Here is a 21,626-nt window from a genome sequence, read left to right on the forward strand (position 1 = left end):
ACATAACCATTACATTAAGTTATTTTATCACTAACCCCATCTTCAGTTTTGTTACTTTACCCATAATAACTTCCCAACTCATGGTGAATATTCTGTGTTGCACTGCATAACAATAATGAGTCTACCTTTTACGATTGTGCTCAGACTTCCATTCATTCACTTAAGCTATTAACTAAATCTTTTTATTATTAATGACTACAATCTAATATGGCTCGTTTGCCTGTTGGGAGTTCAACAAGCATACCTGCAGTTCAAGTCACAAGTTGTCCTTGTCCCTTAGTATTTTCCACCCTATCAGCATTTCTAAAATAACTATACTGCTTTCATTAACTTTCATATACGTACAGACACATATGGTGTTACATTAATTCTAATGTTTTCCTTTGTAGAGCACAAATCCAGTCTTACCATTTGATAGAGGACATAATCCTGAGAGAATATTAATTAATGTTGTCTTTCCAGTTCCACTGTGGCCTAATAGTGCGGTAATCTGATCTTGATATATATCGAACGACAAACCTGAAGATAAAATGTATAATACAGATGAGTCATTAACTTGACATGAATGATTTTTCTTAGCTCTCTTAAAAGGAAAATCCACATCCATTTTTTATGACTATTAATCAGTCACCAGCCATGAAACAAAGAAAGCTCTAGTCCATTGCCCTAAATATTCCTTCCTGCCACCTTCACTGCATTATGACTGCAATGTGCCAAACACAAATATGCCACAGTTGCACAACTGGGCTACGCTAACACACCTCTTGAACCGATTACTTCCATGATCAAGAACAGGCAATAGGCACATGGAAACACCATCACATTAAGTTTCCCTCCAAATCACATAGTGTTGGCGTGTGGCCAAGTGGTTAAGGCGTCGGTCTAGTGATCTAAAGGTCGCTAGTTTGAGCCTCAGCTGAGGCAGCGTGTTGCATCCTTGAGCAAGGCACTTAACCACACATTGCTCTGCGATGACACCGGTGCCAAGCTGTATTGGCCCTAGTGCCCTTTCCTTGGACAACATCGTTGGTGTGGAGAGGGAAGCCTTGCAGCATGGGCAACTGCCAGTCTTCCTTACAACCTTCTTTGGAAACCTTCCAAGGCGCAAATCCATGGTCTCACGAAACTAACGGATACCTATATATAAATCACATAACATCCAGATATGGAAATACTATATCATTCCTTAATCATCACAGTGTTCAAATCCTGCAGCTCCCCATCCAGCACTTTGCAACTCCTTCAGCAGAAGGACTGCAGCTGTTCATACAGGTAGCTCACTACCATTTCTCAAAGGCCATATAGTGATGGGCAATAGATGCAATGAATTTTCAGTGAAACCTACATTCCAAAGAACCCTGAAATACATAATCATAACATTGATATCATAAAATCATACATCATAAAGAAAGACCAATGAACCTAACTTGCCTGATCCTGCCATTTGCAAAATCTACACTTTCATTATAGCTTTCATTTTAAAGTAAATTCACATACTTCTTTTTAGGCATTGTACATAATGTGTTAAAAAAAAATCCCTTCCCAATGCTGGTATTTCATGCCAATAACTGAGAAAAGCCTTGGCACAGGGATGCTCACCATGGGCTCTGGCTCAGACGAATGTAAGCCAATATTGTGGCAGCATTACTGCAGCCTAGGCCGATTCATCTACTATTTCCACATGGTATACATGACACAAAAAAATCAAGTATTAGTATGGAAAATATAAACATTGCAAGCGAAAACCTCTTTCATATGTAAAGTTAAATGCATATTCTTCAAATTTGCCTGACTGGAGTAATTAAAAGTTTTATAAAATAATCTTGAAATAGCATAAATAATGTGCACCATTCCCCTAGAGGTATGGAAACAACTGTTAATCACATCCACTTACAAAGTGTAAAGTGTTAGAATGAAGCCAACCACAGTGCCAATGATAATTGTAACAAATAAATTATTCCATCGAATATATTCGCATATGGAAAGGCTTGCCAAAAACAAAACATATCACCTGATATAATCTTCATCTCTCAACTAAATTAACATGCAGTGCACTGAATCAACAATGTAATAGTGAAATAATATGTAAAGAATAGAGCCAACAGAAGTACAGACCTTTCAGAGCTTCCACCTTCTTCTCCTTTCCTTTAAATAACTTGTAAACATCACTTAACCTGAAAAATACCACATACTATCATCAAGAATTGTTTTTGTTGCTGCATGTCATTTTCTTATTCAAAGTTCAAAGTAAATTGATTATCTAAGTATATACATATCATTATATTCTGTTGTGGTAGTTAATTGTGTTGTTCCTATGCCACTCAGTCACTCCCAAGTGGAAGGAGTTCAAATCTTGTACAAGCAGCGTTATCTATAAAGTTCAGTTTAATATCCTGCATGGTGCTGTACTGGTGAGTGCCCTGCAGTAGTCCTCGAGAATGAACACATAACATACAACTCTGAGATTAATTTTCTTGTGAGCATTTATGATAAATACAAAGAAACACAATAAAATCAATGGAAAAAACCACAAAACAAACAACCAATCTGCAAAAGATAAACTATGCAAATACAAAAAGCAAAAATAATAATAAATAATTAAGCAATAGATATTTGAGAATATGAGATCCTTGAAAGTGAGTCCATAGGTTACAGAAACAGTTCAGTGTTGGGATGAGTGCAGTGAAGTTATCCCCTCTAGTCAAAGCCTGATAGTTGAGGGATAGTAACTGTTCCTGAACCTGCTGGTGTTGGTCCTGAAGCATGTAGACTAAGAAATACAGTAGAAATTAAAATTTCTTCTCTGGCAGTTTTCTTTTGGAATCTGGGCAACCCCTTCGAAGTCAGACATCATCAAATAGAATTTGCAGGTGGTGACACACCTGCTTCCCTTATCCTTCTTTGGCACATAAATCATGGTTTGAGATATAACTAACTGTAAAGCATTTTCTGGAAGCCAGAAACTGTAGTCACTGCATGATGGAGATGGAGATAACAAACGTACAACCTAGTGCTGATCAGCCAGGTTGATTGATTCTGGATGATACTGGGTCTGGAGAGCTGTTTGAGCTACACTCATCCAGACAAGTGGGAAACATCATGCATCAGATTTTTGCCTTGTAGATGATGGAAAAGCTTTCCTGGTGCAGGTGACTTGAAAATAGTAAAGCCATATAAATAATTACAGACTGGTTCATTTGGAGATAATCATTACCTGGCGCTTTCGTGGTGTGACTATTTTTTTGCTATTTCTCAGCCTAAAACAAAATGCTGTCCAGGTCTTACTACTTACAGGCACAGTTTGCTGCATTTACTATGGTGTTGCAATTGGAAAGGAACATTGTGTAGTCATTGGCAAACATCCCCATTTCATTTATCATCCATGACGCAGCTGAACATAACTGGGCTTAGAACACTGCTCAGAGGAACTCCTGCAGTGAAATATTGTGGTTGAATGATAGATCTCTTGCAGTAATGACCATCTTCTTTAGTATCTCCAACTTCTGACTTCTGTTTTATTTTGGCTCCTTAATGCCACATTCAGTCAAATGTGGCTTTGACACATAGGGCAATCATTCTCATCTCACCTCAGGAATTCAGATCTTTGGTATAATTACAGTCCAAGGGTGTGATGATACAAAGAGCCAAGTAGTTCTGGCAAAACTCACACTGGATATCAGTATGCAAGTTATTGTCGAGAAAGTGCTGTTTGACAGCACTTTTGGTAACACCATCAATCTGCTGATAATTAAGGCTGTTGGGTTCCAATTGGTCAGATTAGTTTGTGTTGGTTTTTGTGATCAAGACATACTGTACGTGACAATTTTCCACATTATTGAGTACATACAAGTGTTGAATCTGCAGTGGAATAGCGGAGGCAAAATTAGTTCTGGAGCCTAACTCTGTATTACCATTGACAGGATGCTGCCTAGGCCACAGTAAGAATTTTCCATCATTCAAACAATCACAGTTGTTTAATCTAAGTCTTGTTTGCAACTAATCCTGTTGGAAATGCATCCTAAAGTGGGCACTTGATTCCCTTGTTGGCTGAACCTTTGTATATTTTTTAACTTCTCAGGAGAAAAAGCGCTAATGCAAAACACTATTAGAATTGTTTTTTAAAAATATATTTCCATGTCCACCAGAGACCATAAAGAGCTGTGTGCTTCCCAGAGTTCAATCTGAATCCAGAATGACAATGTGAAAGAAATCAGAAGGAATTTCCTTTCACAAACAAAAGAAAATCTGTAGATGCTGGAAATCAAGGTAACACGCACAAAATGCTAGAGGAACTGAGCAGGCCAGGCAGCATCTACGGAAAAGAGTAAACAGTTGACGTTTCAGGCCGAGACCCTTCATCAGGACTGGAAAAAAAAGATGAGAAGTCAGAGTAAGAAAGTGGGGGAGGTGATAAAGAAATATAAGGTAATAGGTGATAGGTAAGGTGACACCGCGCTGATGCCACACTCAGGTTGGAGGAGCAACACCTTATATTTCATCTGAGTAGCCTCCAACCTGATGGCATGAAAATCTATTTCTTGAATTTGTGGTAATGCCCCTACTACCTCTCTTTCACTATTCCCTATTCCTATTTTCCTCTCTCACCTTATCTCCCTACCTGCCTGTCACTTTCCTCTGGTGCTCTTCTCCTTCCCTTCCTTCCATAGTCTTCTATGCTCTCCTATCAGGTTCCCCCTTCTCCAGCCCTTTCTCTCTTTCTCCAATCGACTTCCCAGCTCCTTACTTCATCCCTCCCCTTCACAATTTTGCTTATCACCTACTACGTTGTACTTCTTCCTCCCCTCCTCCACCCTTTTACTCCTTAACTCTTTTTTCCAGTCCTGATAAAGGGTCTCAGCCCAAAACGTCAACTGTTTACTCTTTTCCATAAATGCTGCCTGGCTTGCTGAGTTCTTCCAGCATTTTGTATGTGTTACCAGAAATTTTATTTGATCATTATACTGTATAGAATCAGTTTTGTTAGTGCACATTAGTACACAGCTCAACAGCTTTGCAAGCTTATTGCTAGAAACTACAGACAAATTTCTAGTTTTCGCCAACTCTCCATTCATTGCTGAATTGCTATTCATACCTGATTGCTTCTTTTCCTTTAAATTCCGCAGGCATTGCTTCAACCACCTCATTAAATATAGATCCTTGGGCAAGTTCATTTTCACAATCAATTGGATCATAATGTTTCTTTTTACGGAACCAATAAGAAGGCTGAAGGAAATAGAAGAAAGGCTGATGTTGCCCAAATTCACCTAATAAACAAAGCAAAGAGATTTTTAATGTTAATATCTGCAAAAGAATCAAACCAGAATACACAATAAAAATATAAATACAGGTTAATCCATGCTGAGTAAGAACATAGAACATAGGCCCTTCGGCCCACAATGTTGTGCCGACCCTCAAACCCTGCCTCCCAGACAAGCCCCCATCTTAAATTCCTCCATATACCTGTCTAGTAGTCTCTTAAACTTCACTAGTGTATCTGCCTCCACCACTGACTCAGGCAGTGCATTCCATGCACCAACCACTCTGAGTAAAAAACCTTCCTCTAATATCCCCTTTGAACTTCCCACCCCTTACCTTAAAGCCATGTCCTCTTGTATTGAGCAGTGGTGCCCTGGGGAAGGGGCGCTGGCTATCCACTCTATCTATTCCTCTTATTATCTTGTACACCTCTATCATGTCTCCTCTCATCTTCCTTCTCTCCAAAGAGTAAAGCCCTAACTCCCTTAATCTCTGATCATAATGCATACTCTCTAAACCAGGCAGCATCCTGGGAAATCTCCTCTGTACCCTTTCCAATGCTTCCACATCCTTCCTATAGTGAGGAGGCCAGAACTGGGCACAATACTCCAAGTGTGGCCTAACCAGAGTTTTATAGAGCTGCATCATTACATTGCGACTCTTAAACTCTATTCCTCGACTTATGAAAGCTAACACGCCATAAGCTTTCTTAACTACCCTATCCACCTGTGAGGCAAATTTCAGGGATCTGTGGACATGTACCCCCAGATCCCTCTGCTCCTCCACACTTCCAAGTATCCTGCCATTTACTTTGTACTCCGCCTTGGAGTTTGTCGTTCCAACGTGTACCACCTCACACTTCTCCGGGTTGAACTCCATCTGCCACTTCTCAGCCCACTTCTGCATCCTATCAATGTCTCTCTGCAATCTTTGACAATCCTCTACACTATCCACAACACCACCAACCTTGGTGTCGTCTGCAAACTTGCCAACCCACCCTTCTACCCCCACATCCAGGTCGTTAATAAAAATCACGAAAAGTAGAGGTCCCAGAACAGATCCTTGTGGGACACCACTAGTCACAATCCTCCAATCTGAATGTACTCTCTCCACCACCACCCTCTGCCTTCTGCAGGCAAGCCAATTCTGAATCCACCTGGCTAAACTTCCCTGGATCCCATGCCTTTTGACTTTCTGAACCTTGTCAAATGCCTTACTAAAATCCATATAGATCACATCCACTGCACTACCGTCATCTATATGCCTGGTCACCTCCTCAGAGAACTCTATCAGGCTTGTTAGACACGATCTGCCCTTCACAAAGCCATGCTGGCTGTCCCTGATCAGACCATGATTCTCTAAATGCCCAGAGATCCTATCTCTAAGAATCTTTTCCAACAGCTTTCCCACCACAGGCGTAAGGCTCACTGGTCTCTAATTACCCGGACTATCAGTACTACCTTTTTTGAACAAGGAGACAACATTCGCCTCCCTCCAATCCTCCGGTACCATTCCCGTGGACAACGAGGACATAAGGATCCTAGCCAGAGGCTCAGCAATCTCTTCCCTCGCCTCGTGGAGCAGCCTGGGGAACATTCCGTCAGGGCCCGGGGACTTATCCGTCCTAATGTATTTTAACAACTCCAACACCTCCTCTCCCTTAATATCAACATGTTCCAGAACATCAACCTCACTCATATTGTCCTCACCATCATCAAGTTCCCTCTCATTGGTGAATACCGAAGAGAAGTATTCATTGAGGACCTCGCTCACTTCCACAGCCTCCAGGCATATCTTCCCACCTTTATCTCTAATCGGTCCTACCTTCACTCCTGTCATCCCTCTGTTCTTCACATAATTGAAGAATGCCTTGGGGTTTTCCTTTACCCTACTCGCCAAGGCCTTCTCATGCCCCCTTCTTGCTCTTCTCAGCCCCTTCTTAAGCTCCCTTCTTGCTTCCCTATATTCCACCATAGACCCATCTGATCCCTGCTTCCTAAACCTCATGTATGCTGCTTCTTCCACCTGACTAGATTTTCCACCTCACTTGTCACCCATGGTTCCTTCACCCTACCATTCTTTATTTTCCTCACTGGGACAAATTTATCCCTAACATCCTGCAAGAGATCTCTAAACATCGACCACATGTCCATAGTACATTTCCCTGCAAAAACATCATTCCAATTCACACCCGCAAGTTCTAGCCTTATAGCCTCATAATTTGCCCTTCCCCAATTAAAAATTTTCTTGTCCTCTCTGATTCTATCCTTTTCCATGATAATGCTAAAGGCCAGGGAGTGGTGGTCACTGTCCCCCAGATGCTCATCCACTGAGAGCTATCTGACCTGACCCGGTTCATTACCTAGTACTAGATCTAGTATGGCATTCCCCCTAGTCGGCCTGTCCACATACTGTGACAGGAATCAGTCCTGGACACACTTAACAAACTCTGCCCCATCTAAACCCTTGGAACTAATCAGGTGCCAATCAATATTAGGGAAGTTAAAGTCACCCATGATAACAAGCCTGTTATTTTTGCACCTTTCCAAAATCTGCCTCCCAATCTGCTCCTCTGTATCTCTGCTGCTACCAGGGGGCCTATAGAATACCCACAATAGAGTAACTGCTCCCTTCCTGTTCCTGACTTCCACCCATACTGACTCAAAAGAGGATCCTGCTATATTACCCACCCTTTCTGTAGCTGTAACAGTATCCCTGACCAGTAATGCCACCCCTCCTCCTCTTTTCCCACCCTCTCTATCCCTTTTAAAGCACTGAAATCCAGGAAAATTGAGAATCCATTCCTGCCCTGGTGCCAGCCAAGTCTCTGTAATGGCCACTACATCATAATTCCATGTATGTATCCAAGCTCTCAGTTCATCACCTTTGTTCCTGATGCTTCTTGCATTGAGGTACACACATTTCAGCCCTTCTACCTTACTGTCTTTACACCATTTATTCTGCTTCTCTTTCCTCAAAGCCTCTCTATATGTTAGATCTGGCTTTACTCCATGCACTTCTTTCACTGCTCTATTGCTCTGGGTCCCATTCCCCTTGCAAATTAGTCTAAACCCTCCCGAACCATGCCAGTGAACCTACCTGCAAGGATATTGCTCCCCCTCGAGTTCAGGTGCAACCCATCCAATCTGTACATGTCCCACCTTCCCCAGAAGAGATCCCAATGATCCAAAAATCTAAAACCCTGCTCCCTGCACCAACTCCTCAGCCACGCATTCAACTGCCATCTCCTCCAATTCTTACCATCACTGTCACGTAGCACTGGCAGCAATCCTGAGAACGCCACCCTTGAGGTCCTGTTCTTCAGCCTTCTGCCTAGTTCCCGAAACTCACACTTCAGGACTTCATCCCTCTTCCCGCCTATGTCGTTGGCCCCAACATGTATCACAACTTCTGGTTGCTTTCCCTCTCGTACCAGGATGTCGTGCACCCGGTCAGAGACATCCCGGGAGGCAACAAACCATGTGGGTGTCCTTCTCACATCCACAAAATCTCCTGTCTTCTCCCCTGACTATAGAGTCTCCAATGACAACAGTTCTCCTTTTCTCCGTCCCACGCTTCTGCGCCACCAGGTCAGACTCAGTGCCGGAGGCCTTGCCACCGTGGCTCACAGCTGGTCGGTCGTCCCCGCCAACAGTATCCAGGACAATAAACTTATTATTCAGGGGAATGGCTACAGGGGTGCTCTGCACTACCTGTCTGCTCACCTTCGCTTTCCCCCCTCTGACTGTCACCCAACGACCTGCTTCCGACAGCCTAGGTGTGACTACCTCCCTGTAGCTCTCATCTATGACTGCTTCATTCTCCCTTATGAGTTGAAGGTCATCCATGTGCTGTTCCAGATTCCTTACACAGTCTTTCAGATCGCCCAGCCGTATGCACTTCTGGCAGATGTGACTCTGTGGGAGAGGGGCGTTCCCCCAAGACTGCCACATCTCACGAGAGGCACATCACCATCTCAGGAGACATTGTAAAGACTAACTGTGAGCAAGCTTGTCCTCCGCCTCTTCTCGTCCTCTGCCTCTCGAGTCAAAGCCTCAAAGCTCCACTCACTCACTGGCCGCTTTCCACAGGTCGCTTTGCTTGAGCTATCCCTCTATTTATCTGTTTGAGCTTTTCAAAATGCTTGGTCACCTGACCTCGATTGCCCAATCAGTTGCTTTCTGCTGAGTCTGAGCTATTCAAATCTTGATTGTCTAACCAACGGCTTTCTGCATATCTATTCAAATCCTGATTGACTTGATTGCACAGACCAACTGCCAAAACTGCCAGAATCTCTCGAGTCAAAGCCTCAAAGCTCCACTCCTTCACTGGCCCACTCACTCACCAGCCACTCTCCACCTTACTGGCCGCTTTCGAGTAATATAATCTTGGGCAATAATATAGTGAAAGCTACAAACTTTAAAATCCAATACTATTTACTGAAATATAACTATAATCCATGGAAAAAAATAACTCAACAGTTTTCCTCGCTAAGTGAAAGAGAGAAATAGTGAAAGTGAAAGGGGTGGAAGTTATAAACAGGAAGGGCGTCAATAACTCTGTTAGGTGTTTTTTATAGACCACTCAATAGTAACAGGGAGATCAAGCAGCAGATAGAGAGCCAGATTCTGGAAAGGTATAATAATAAGATTTGTCGTGATTGGAGATTTTAATTTCCCAAATATTGATTGGCATCTCCCTACAGCAAGTGGTTTAGGTGGGTGGAATTTGTTAGGTGTGTTCAGGAAGGTTTCTTGACACACAGTATGTAGATAAGCCTACAAGAGGAGAGGCTGTACTTGACCTGGTATTGGGAAATGAACCTAGTCAGGTGTCACAGGTATCTCAGTGGGAGAGCATTTTGGAAATAGTGATCACAATTCTATCTCCTTTACCATAGCACTGGAGAGTGGCAAGAACAGATAAAGTTAGGAAAGCGTTTAATTGGAGTAAGGGGAAATATGAAGCTATCAGGCAGAAACTTGGAAGCATAAATTGGGAACAGATGTTCTCAGGGAAATGTATGGCAGAAATGTAGCAAATGTTCAGGGGATATTTCCGTGGCGTTCTGCATAGGTACGTTCCAATGAGACAGGGAAAGAATGGAAGGGTACAGGAACTGTGGTGTACAAAGGCTGTTGAAAATCTAGTCAAGATGAAAAGAAAAGCTTACAAAAGGTTCAAAAACCTAGGTAATGATAGAGATCTAGAAGATTCTCAGGCTAGCAGAAAGGAGCTTAAGAATGAAATTAGGAGAGCCAGAGGGGCCATGAGAAGGCCTTGGCAAACAGGGTTAAGGAAAACTCCAAGGCATTCGACAAGTATGTGAAGAGCAAGAGGATAAGACGTGAGAGAATAGGACCAATCAAGTGTGACAGTGTGTATGGAACCGGAGGAGATAGCAGAGGCACTTAATGAATACTTTGCTTCAGTATTCTCTACGGAAAAGGATCTTGGAGATTGTAGGGATGACTTATAGCGGATTGAAAAGCTTGAGCATATAGATAACAAAAAGGATGTGCTGGAGCTTTTGGAAAGCATCAAGTTGGATAAAGTCTCTGGGACTGAACAAGATGTACCCCAGGCTACTGTGGAAGGCGAGGGAGGAGATTGCTGAGCCTCTGGCAATGATCTTTGCATCATCAATTGGGATGGGAGAAGTTCCGGAGGATTGGAGGGTTGCAGATGTTGTTTCCTTATTCAAGAAAGGGAGCAGAGATAGTCTAGGAAATTATAGATCAGCAAGTCTTACTTCAGTGGTTGGTAAGTTGATGGAGAAAATCCTGAGAGACAGGATTTATGAACATTTGGAGAGGCATAATAGGATTAGGAATAGTCAGCATGGTTTTGTCAAAAGCAGGTCGTGCCTTACGAGCCTGATTGAATTTTTTGAGGATGTGACTAAACACATTGATGAAGTTAGAGCAGTAGATGTAGTGTATAGGGATTTCAGCAAGACATTTGACAAGGTATCCCATGCAAGGCTTATTGAGAAAGTAAGGAGGCATGGGATTCAAGGGGACTTTGCTTTGTGGATCTAGAAATGGCTTGCCCACAGAAGGCAAAGAGTCATTGTAGACGGGTCATATTCTGCATGGAGGTCGGTGACCAGTGGTGTGCCTCAGGGATCTGTTCTGGGACCCCTTGTCTTCATGATTTTTATAAATGACCTGGATGAGCAAGTGGTGGGATGGATTAGTAAATCTGTTGATGACGCAAAGGTTAGGGGTGTTGTGGATAGTATGGAGGGCTGTCAGAAGTTACAGCGGGACATCGATAGGATGCAAAACTGGGCTAAGAAGTGGCAGATGGAGTTCAATCCCAGATAGGTGTGAGGTGGTTCATTTTGGTAGGTCAAATATGATGGCAGAATATAGTATTAATGGTAAGACTCTTGGCAGTGTGGAGGATCAGAGGGATCTTGGGGATCTGCATTCAGTGTATTGGCCTTTATCAACCGTGGGATTGAGTTTAAGAGCCGAGAGTTAATGTTACAGCTATAAAAGACCTTGGTCAGACCCCACGTGGAGTACTGTGCTCAGTTCTGGTCACCTCACTACAGGAAGGATGTGGAAACTATAGAAAGGGTGCAGAAGAGATTTACAAGGGTGCTGCCTGGATTGGGGAGCATGACTTATGAGAATAGCTTGAGTGAACTTGGCCTTTTCTCCTTGAAGCGACAGAGGATGAAAAGTGACCTGACACAGGTGTATATGATGATGAGAGGCACTGACCGTGTGGATAGTCAGTGGCTTTTTCCCAGGGCTGGAATGGTTAAGATGAGAGGACACAGTTTTAAGGTGCTTGGAAGAAGGTACAGAGGAGATATCAGGGGTAAGTTTTTTTTTTACGCAGAGAATGGTGAGTGTGTGGAATGGGCTGCTGGCGACAGTGGTGGAGGCGGAAACGATAGAGTCTTTTAAGAGATTCCTGGATAGGTACATGGAGCTTAATAAAATAGAGGGCTATCAGTAACCCTAAGTAATTTCTAAAGTAAGTACATGTTCGGCAGAGCATTGTGGGCCAAAGGGTCTGTATTGTGCTATAGGTTTATCTATGTTTCTATGTTTTTAGATAGTGTGAAGGAAAACAAGAGCACAAGAAAATAGGAGCATTGTGATTGCACCAATTCTTAAGAAGTGAAACCTTAATGTACACTATCATCAGATTATATATTTATTTTTCTCTGATACCAACACCGCCATGGTTGGTCTGAAGCCCGCTCCGAGAGAAGGATTGGGCAAGGGGCTAGCAACCCCTTGTCATAAAAAAAAAGAGTGCTATAGAAATGCTATCAGAAGCTCCAAAGTTCTCATCCTTGAGAAACAAAGAATCTAAGAAGATGGGCTACAGCAGAGGACAATATGAAAGACTGATCCAAGACAGAGGACACTGGCAAGCTGCTGTTGGCAGCCTATGTCCCAGTAGAAATGATGGGCTTAACGCACTTTCACTGAAAAAGTATTGAACATTAACTGCCAACAAAACTGTCTCTGTAATAATTTTGTAGTTTTAAAATAGAGCACAGAAGATAATAAAAGATGAAGAACTGTCCAATAGTCATATGCCATATTATATTTCTGTTGACGGTAGACACAATGGAAATTATTGAAGTAAAAACAGCTAGACCCCATACATTTGAAAACAGTTATACGTTCAAATACAACTTTCCCAAAATATAAATTAAACACAAGTCTTAGGATATAAAGATAACCAAAAAAAAATTCTCGTATCAGAACAATCACTTATTTTCAAAATTAAGTTTTCTAGATTGTGATTTCAGAATGCGCATTAAATTTTAGAACAATTATCTGAGATATGTTTTAAGGAGGAATTGGTTCTTTTGCGTAATTGATGAAACAAGCTAATAATTGGATTTATATTTTAAATGGATGACAGTTATCAAATCAAATGCACTTGTAGAACATGAACAGAGAATAAATAAGGTTAAGTAACACAAAGGGCTATTTTTTGCATAAATACAGACATATGAAAGTGAGTGCTTGTGGGTCTGTGGGAAAATAAGCAGATTAATAGACACAAACAACAGGAATTCTGCAGATGCTGGAAATTCAAGCAACACACATAAAAGTTGCTGGTGAATGCAACAGGCCAGGCAGCATCTCTAGGAAGAGGTTCAGTCGATGTTTCAGGCCGAGACCCTTCGTCAGGACTAACTGAAGGAAGAGTGAGTAAGGGATTTGAAAGTTGGAGGGGGAGGGGGAGATCCAAAATGATAGGAGAAGACAGGAGGGGAAGGAATGGAGCCAAGAGCTGGACAGGTGCTAGGCAAAAGGGATAAAAGAGGATCATGGGACGGGGGGTCCGGGAAGAAAGACAAGGGGGGGGGGGACCCAGAGGATGGGCAAGGGGTATATTCAGAGGGACAGAGGGAGAAAAAGGAGAGTGAGAGAAAAAATGTGTGCATAAAAATGAGTAACAGATGGGGTACGAGGGGGAGGTGGGGCCTTAGCGGAAGTTAGACAAGTCGATGTTCATGCCATCAGGTTGGAGGCTACCCAGATGGAATACAAGGTGTTGTTCCTCCAACCTGAGTGTGGCTTCATCTTTACAGTAGAGGAGGCCGTGGATAGACATGTCAGAATGGGAATGGGATGTGGAATTAAAATGCGTGGCCACTGGGAGATCCTGCTTTCTCTGGCGGACAGAGCGTAGATGATTAATAGACAGATAGGAAAATGTAAACTCACTCCCATATCATGTGGGAATAATTCAGAGAAGACTGGACATCCACTGGAATACATTTAATATGAGTATCATTGGAATTAATTCCATGACAGAAAGTAATCAGAATTGAAACTGTGCAGGATTCTCTTATTGACAACAAATGTAACAGAGATTAGCAAGGTCTCCTTGTAACGAATGTAGAAATGAAGATGCTGAGTCTGCTCTTGAAAGCTTTTGTGCCAGTCAATTACACTGAGAGCTGCAAACTATGGCAGTAGGAGCAGAGCTCCAGACTGAGAGTCTAAGGGATCATACGGCAGAGCCTTTTGTAACATATTCCAGAAACCAATGGACCAAATCAAACAAGAAGTTGAATGGGAGTCTTGAAAGTCAAATTTTATGAAGGCATGTTTAAATATTTTCTGGTATTTTTTTTCAACATGCAAGATCAGATCCTTAAAAAGCATCTGCATTTTCTTTCCAGCATCATTCACTTACAAACTAGCTTTTAACCACTTGCAGTCTTGACTGTGAATTGATGTTAACCCCTTGCTATCTTGGCTGTAGGTTTACAATCTTTGTAGAAATCTGCAAAGTTTTCAGAGGGAACTTTGAACTAACAATTAAGTCACACACAAATTGATTTAGGAAACATGATCACAGCGGGGAATCCAAATTCAAAGATGTTTGACTATATAGGGCGTGTGATTCAACATGTAATCTGAAAAGCTTGAAGGTTTCACACCTCATATCACTCTGAAGCTAGTATGGTAGAAAGTATGAACCCATCATTGAAGATCTCATTAGCTAAGCCATTCAGGAGACTGGCCAAACATAGACCAAGTTGGTCTCAGTAATTTTGATGAAGCTCAACATAACCCCTAACCAAACAAGCAGACTAAATCCTTATCAATGGATGGCAAGTTAAGAATGGGACTCCACTAGAAATGCCAGAGTTAAGGTAAAAGGGAATGATTGCAGAATGGATAAATATCAACTAGCTAACTATTCAGGAATGCATGTACACGTATACAGAGTCACCTAATCACACATGGGTGCACAGTGCAAAGGACTGGTTATGTGGGATTGGTCTTGCTGATCCCAGTCTTCACCCCATCCACAAAACGAGAGAACACAGAGGATACAACAGGGAGACCACTACCTCTGATATACCCTGCTGAGTCCCCATGTCTGGGATGACATGAGAAGAGGGCCATCATTGATAGGATGTCAATAAACCATTGTCCACATTCAATGGGAGACAGGAAGGTTGCCTTATGTGATTTTAACAGAATCAAGGGTGTACAGTGGAAGTCAGCACACTAAATTTTGAGCCAGCTTGTGCTGCCTTTCATGAGCATGGGCAAAATTGCGGTTTATTTATGGTGGGATTAGTTGTCGAGTTATACAATCCAATTTTTGATTCAACCCATGATACTCCACAATAATTAGGGAAGCCCAAAAAGCTCATGTTTATATCAGAGCAACAAGGGTATTGTATGTGACTGATGAGGTAGTGAGGTATCAGCCAGAACACCTGACACTTTCAGGAAAAGATGACTGGACTGATTAATAAATGTTATAAATTTGAAGACTGACAGTCACCATGAAATGGAAGTCATATTACAAGGGCCAAAAGAAGCGATTTTAGAAGAAGAATAGCAACCATATTAGGATGAGTAGCAGTCAGGATTCACTTTTTAAATGAATAAAGAGAGTGAAAGTACATGCTCGCTGTTTTAGTTAATTTGCAGTCAGTCCTGGAAGTTCTGTAGGGAAATCAACAGGATGATAAGTAGAGAGAGGCCAATATAAATTCTTTCCTAAAACCATGAAGAGAATAAGACATCCAGTGGAACACAACTAAAATTTTTAAAAATATGGTGGGAATTAATCCAGTGAGTAATCAGGACTGAGACTGTGCAGGATTCCCTTGTTTACAATAAAAGTAGTAGAGACTGCAAAGGCCTTCTTAAGAGGAATGTACATATGGAGACAGTTAGTCTGTTTTTTTGGTACAAGGCCCCAGTGATTTATCCATTTTATCCTCTTCAAGACTGCTAACATTTCCTCTTTTTTAATGTTATTATGTTGATGCTGTTGAAGAAGATTCTGAAGGCACGATTACAAGCACTTAGAGAAGCAAGAACTGATTAGGAGTTGGCATGGTTCAGTGCAGGGGAAAATTAAGTTTTTTTGAGGAGGTAGCCAAGAAAATTGATGAAGTCAGCACAGTAAATGAGATTGCCTGGACCACAGTAAGGTTCTTGACATGGTCTTATGTAGTAGCTTGGTTGAGAAGATTAAAGCATAAAGGATGTGAGCTGTGCTAGCAAACTGATTCCAAAAGTAGCTTGGTGATAGGAAGCAAAAATAGCAGTGGAAGGGTATGTTTTCTGGCAGGAAGTCTCCAAAAGGTAGTGTATACTGCTAACCTAAATAATAAATTTGCAGATATCATGAAACTTGGGAGTCGAAGATAGCAAAAAAGGTTGGGCATTGCTGTAATAGATTGAATTTAATGCAGACAAGTGAAAGATAATGAAGCAACAAACAATCTACTGCAGGAACTCAGCAGGTCAAGCAGCATCTGTGAGAGGAAAGGAATAGTCAACACTTCAGATCAAAATCCTGTATCAACAGTTTGTTTGTTGCTGTGCAGATCTAGTATTTGCAGTGCCTTGCATCTCCAAGTAAAAGATAATGTACTTTGGAAAATCAATTTTTGGTAGGACATACATACGTGAGGAGAAGATGGCGGCGCGACAGCAGCGCGCGCGGCCTCTCCAGTGATGAATATCTGTTATCTGTCAAGTAGGGAACCGTGCACAATTCTCATTTGACGGAGACAAATGTGAGTGCACAGCCGAACATCTGGATAACTTCTGAAATGTCTGCTTTGCTACCGCTGCTACTGTGTGGTAACCGGAATCTCTGGAGCCGAAGGCCTCGAAATCCTCGGCTTTGCATGCTTCAGCGGCCGGGGTGAGGTCGAAGGCGCTCGGCAGAGGATGGTGCTCGGGAGGCTGTATCGGAAGCTCGGAGTTTTCGGACGGATGGACTCGGGGTCGGCTGCTTCCAAGGTATCGGCAAGTTGACGGTGCCTGGAGGTTTATGGCAGGGAGTTTCTCCCTTTTGCCACCGCTATCGGGGACTTGGGAGTCGATCGACTCGTGGAATTTGAGACTTTTTTTTACTGTGCTTATGGACTGTTCTTCATCAAATTATGGTATTGCTTTGCACTGCTGTAACTATATGTTATAATTATGTGGTTTTGTTAGTGTTAGTCTTTGGTCTGTCTTGTTTTCTGTGATATCATGCCTGAGAAACACTGTATCATTTCTTAATGCATATATGCATTTCTAAATGACAATAAAAGAGGACTAAGTGTTCTCATAATCTAAAATTCATTTCTTCAACCTATACAAGAAGACCTTAAGGTACATAAAGTGAATAAGGTAGTGAAGAAGGCATTTTGCATGCGTGCCTTCACAAACTGAGGCATCGAGTTGGGATGCCATGCTGCAGTTGTACAAAGCTTTGGTTAAACTGCACTTAGTATGTTTAAAATTGGTCACCACACTGAATGCTGAATGAAGGATGTGGAAGCAATAAACAATGCAGAAGAAATCTCCAAGTTGTTGCAGGCTTTAGTTTATAAGGAAAGATTGGACAAGCTAGCTTTATTGTCATTCGAACACAAGAGGCTGAGTCATTTGGAATTAATGCAGAAAACTATCCCAGTCGGCAGACAAGTGGGCCAAAAGGACCTCTTTACATGCTATATGATTTTAGAATTCAGAGTGTAGCATATTTCCATAAACAAAGATCCCCATTTGCCTCAAGTAATTATATTTCAACAACTGAATTAATCATATGTTAATTGGCGCTTAGCAATTTCCACAAACAATATCATAAAATAAAATATCTGATCAAATGCATTTTAAAGGTGGAAACAGTATCTCAACTATATTTTTTACATACCTGGGAGGACTTGATCAAGATATACAGCAACAACCAAATATAGCAAACTGTCTAAGATTAGCATGATAAAAGGGATATACAAGGGGAATGGACTTGCTGACAGATTTGATAGTTGAGCACCATCGCCAAGAGCTTCAAGAAGAACAACCTGGCAAAAAAAACAAAATATAATCCAGAGAAAAATAAATATGCAACATTATTCATAGCTGGACAAAAATATTTGCATCAGCATCAGTTTCTAATAAGTCATCAGGACAAATTAAAGAGAAAGACCTTGCCAGTGACAACCAGTATTGCACTAATGCTACTGAATCGTCAACTACATAAGCAGGAAATATTTGATGTATTCTGTCTAATTAGCTTCACCTCACTAATGAATGTCAGAAATAAAATAAGCAATATCTAATGCCAACAAGTTAAGAATTTCTTTCTGGGATGGATCAGTCCTGAAGAGATGTTATATAGACATAGTATGCACTGTTGTGAAGAGTGAAAGGTGGGTTATAGAAATGCAAAATTCTCACCGGACTCAACTGTGTAGACCAGTTGATGATCCCTTGTGTGGGGTGTCCAGTACCAGGAATCTAATTCTCAAAATTAAGGGGACTGCCATACAAGTCAAGAGACAGAAATTGAGGTGAATATTTGAAATTCCAAGAGGGCTGTTAGGGTTCTTTCACTGAATATATATAGAGTTCCGTATGTATTTAGTTTTTATTTTTATTTACAGTATTCACATTAAGAACTTAACAGTAGTTAATTCTGTGCAATATAAGGACAAGAGCTGAACAAAGAAATGCTGGCAGTGATGACATGCCTCCTTAAACCTGCTGCTGTCTTCATGACACAGATCCCACAGTTACCAAGGAGAACATTCCAGCATTTTCACCCAGGAATAGCAATTTGATTGAAAGTAGAATGGTGCCTGTGTATGACGTGGAAGAGGATTTGAAAGTGATGTTTACAAGCCACTACAGCCTTTTGCCCAAGTGATAAGAGTTTGCAGATTTAAGATGGGGTGTTGAATAAGACTTGGTAGCAGTGCATTTTTTAGATGCCACATATTGTGAACAGTATGCACAAGAAAGGAATTGATGTAACAGATGGTGAATGCTCTGGAAAAGAAATGTATGGATTTGCACTGGATTTTCATCAATGGTTATCCAAAAAATGGTGATGACAAGGGACTTAGCAAAGGAAATATTATTAGATTTTGTAGTTACATTCTGCCTTATTTGTGGTTGATACTGGTACATGTGTGCTGTGAATATAACTTGTTTTACTTGCATAGACTAATTCACCACCTTAAGTGTTGTGGAAGGAATGAAGTACCATCAAATCATTAGAAAGCAATTCTCAAATGAAAACAACACCCATCTATGGTCTCTGAGGCCCTTACTCACTGCTTTCTCACTATGGTTTCTACGATCCTCCCTCATTAGAAAACGATTCCACTTTTGGCATTATGATGAAGAAAAGGTAATTACCAGATCAGCTGAGGATGACTGGACCAAGGGCATTGTCCTGAGCAACCCAAGACAACGACCTGGTACTTAGAGTTTTAGATTCACTTGGTTAAATGCTGTCAAAGGCAGTAATTTTCATCATGCCTCCAGATATTAAGCATTTTGTCCATGTTTGAATCAAGGCTGTAATGAAATCAGCATATGACTTTTCCAAGCTTAATCCAAATCAGGCATCAATGATTAGGTATCAGTGATTAGATATCACAAAATATCACTTCAAGGTTCTTTGCTTATTCCTTATTTTGCTGAACATTGAGAATACACTGATGAAGTATGAACTGGCTGCATCAGATTTTGTGAACATGACACAACAAGGTCAATTTTCCAGACTATTAGACAAATACCAGCATTGTTGCAATCAGACACTTCTTAATATAAACTCTGAACTTCTAACTCATCTTATACCTAAGTTCTTTGGTTACAAATACCTCTGCAAAATAAGTGGGAATGAGGCATTTACAACTGTTTACCTTATCTTTGTACACTTCTGTCAGGTTTCCCCCAGTTTGCAGCTCCAAGGAAAATAAAACAGACTGCTCAGTCTTTCATAATACAGTGGCATGCAAAAGTTTGGGCAGCCTGGTCAAAATTTCTGTTACTGTGAATAGCTAATCGAGTAAAAGGTGAACTGATTTCCAGAAGGCATAAAGTTAAAGATGACACATTTCTTTAATACGTTAAGGAAGAAAACTTTTTTATTTCCATCTTTTACAGTTTCAACATAACAAAAAAGGAAAAGGGCCCGAAGTAAAAGTTTGGGCACCCTGCATGGCAGTACTTAGTAACGCCCCCTTTGGCAAGTATCACAGCTTGTAAATGCTTTTTGTAGCTAGCTAAGGGTCTTTCAATTCTTGTTTGGGGGATTTACACCCATTCTCCCTTGCAAAAGGCTTTTAGTTCTGTGAGATTCTTGGGCCGTGTTGCACGCACTGCTCTTTTGAGGTCTATCCACAGATTCTTGATGACAATTAGGTCAGGGGATTGTGAGGGCCATGGCAAAACCTTCAGCTTGTGCCTCTTGAGGTAGTCCATTGTGGATTTTGAAGTGTGTTTAGGATCATTATCCTGTTGTAGAAGCCATCCTCTTTTCATCTTCAGCTTTTTTTTTACAGACGGTGTGATGCTTGCTTCCAGAATTTGCTGGTATTTAATTGAATTAATTCTTCCCTCTACCAGTAAATGTTCCTTGTGCCACTAGCTGCAACACAAGCCCAAAGTTCTATTCAAAAGGTTCAAAGGAACATCTAAACAAGCCTGATGCATTTTGGAAACAAGTCCTGTCTACTGATGAAGTTAAAATAGAGCTTTTTGGCCACAATGAGCAAAGATATGTTTGGAGAAAAAAGGGTGCAGAATTTCATGAAAAGAAAACCTCTCCTACTGTTAAGCACAGGGTGGATCGATCATGCTTTGGGTAATGAACCTAAACACACCTCAAAATCCACAGTGGACTACCTCAAGAGGCGCAAGCTGAAGATTTTATGCTTTTTGGAAATCAGTTCATCTTTTACTGGCTTAGCTATTCACAGTAACAGAAATTTTGACCAGGGGTGCCCAAACTTTTGCATACCACTTTACACCACACATCGTCGGAGCAGTGCTGCCAGGATAATCAAGGACACAACCCACTCAGCCAACACACTTTTCATCCCTCTTCCCTCTATTTTCTATTTATGATTTATAATTTAAATTTTTAATATTTACTATTGATTTGTACTCCAGGGAGTGCGAAGCGCAGAATCAAATATCGCTGTGATGATTGTACGTTCTAGTATCAATTGTTTGGCGACAATAAAGTATAAAGTAGAAGCACTTTGTCCTAGATAATATCCTGGTGAATCTCCTCTGCATCCTCTCCAGAATAATCACATCGTTTCTATACTGGGCTGATTAAAACTGTATACAGTACTTCAGATACAGCCTCACTAGTGTTTTATAAAGCTGCACTATAACTTCCCCGTTTTTATATTCTATGTCCACTCAATAAGGCTAGTGCCACTTTCCTGGATCTTATAGACTTGTATGCCTTGGGCCCTATCATTCATTGTGCACATGCTATGATTAACTGATCACCCAAATGTATCACTTAACATCGATTTCCCTCTGCTGAATTGCCAGCTGATCAAAGTCATCCTGAAGCCCTAGACTATCATCCTCACCACTAAATTTTGC

The 21,626-nt window shown here is 41.3% G+C and overlaps 1 protein-coding gene across 3 annotated transcripts in view; it reads right to left on the bottom strand.

Moving 5' to 3' along the window:
- Nucleotides 1-21,626, bottom strand: part of abca5 (ATP-binding cassette, sub-family A (ABC1), member 5) — a 98,679-nt gene that overhangs the window by 51,740 nt on the left and 25,313 nt on the right. For 2 of the 3 annotated variants that reach the window (XM_072242636.1, XM_072242635.1), the window contains exons 9-12: nt 17,929-18,076; nt 5,093-5,264; nt 2,116-2,174; nt 409-519 (exon numbers count right to left, since the gene is read on the bottom strand). In XM_072242636.1, the coding sequence (XP_072098737.1) occupies nt 409-519; nt 2,116-2,174; nt 5,093-5,264; nt 17,929-18,076 (490 nt within the window). Of the gene's footprint in view, nt 1-408; nt 520-2,115; nt 2,175-5,092; nt 5,265-17,928; nt 18,077-19,415; nt 19,549-21,626 lie in introns of those variants that run through there. The other variant, XM_072242637.1, reaches the window with a different exon arrangement.

This window comes from Mobula birostris, chromosome 24 (genome assembly GCF_030028105.1).
Source record: "Mobula birostris isolate sMobBir1 chromosome 24, sMobBir1.hap1, whole genome shotgun sequence".
Taxonomy (NCBI): domain Eukaryota; kingdom Metazoa; phylum Chordata; class Chondrichthyes; order Myliobatiformes; family Myliobatidae; genus Mobula; species Mobula birostris.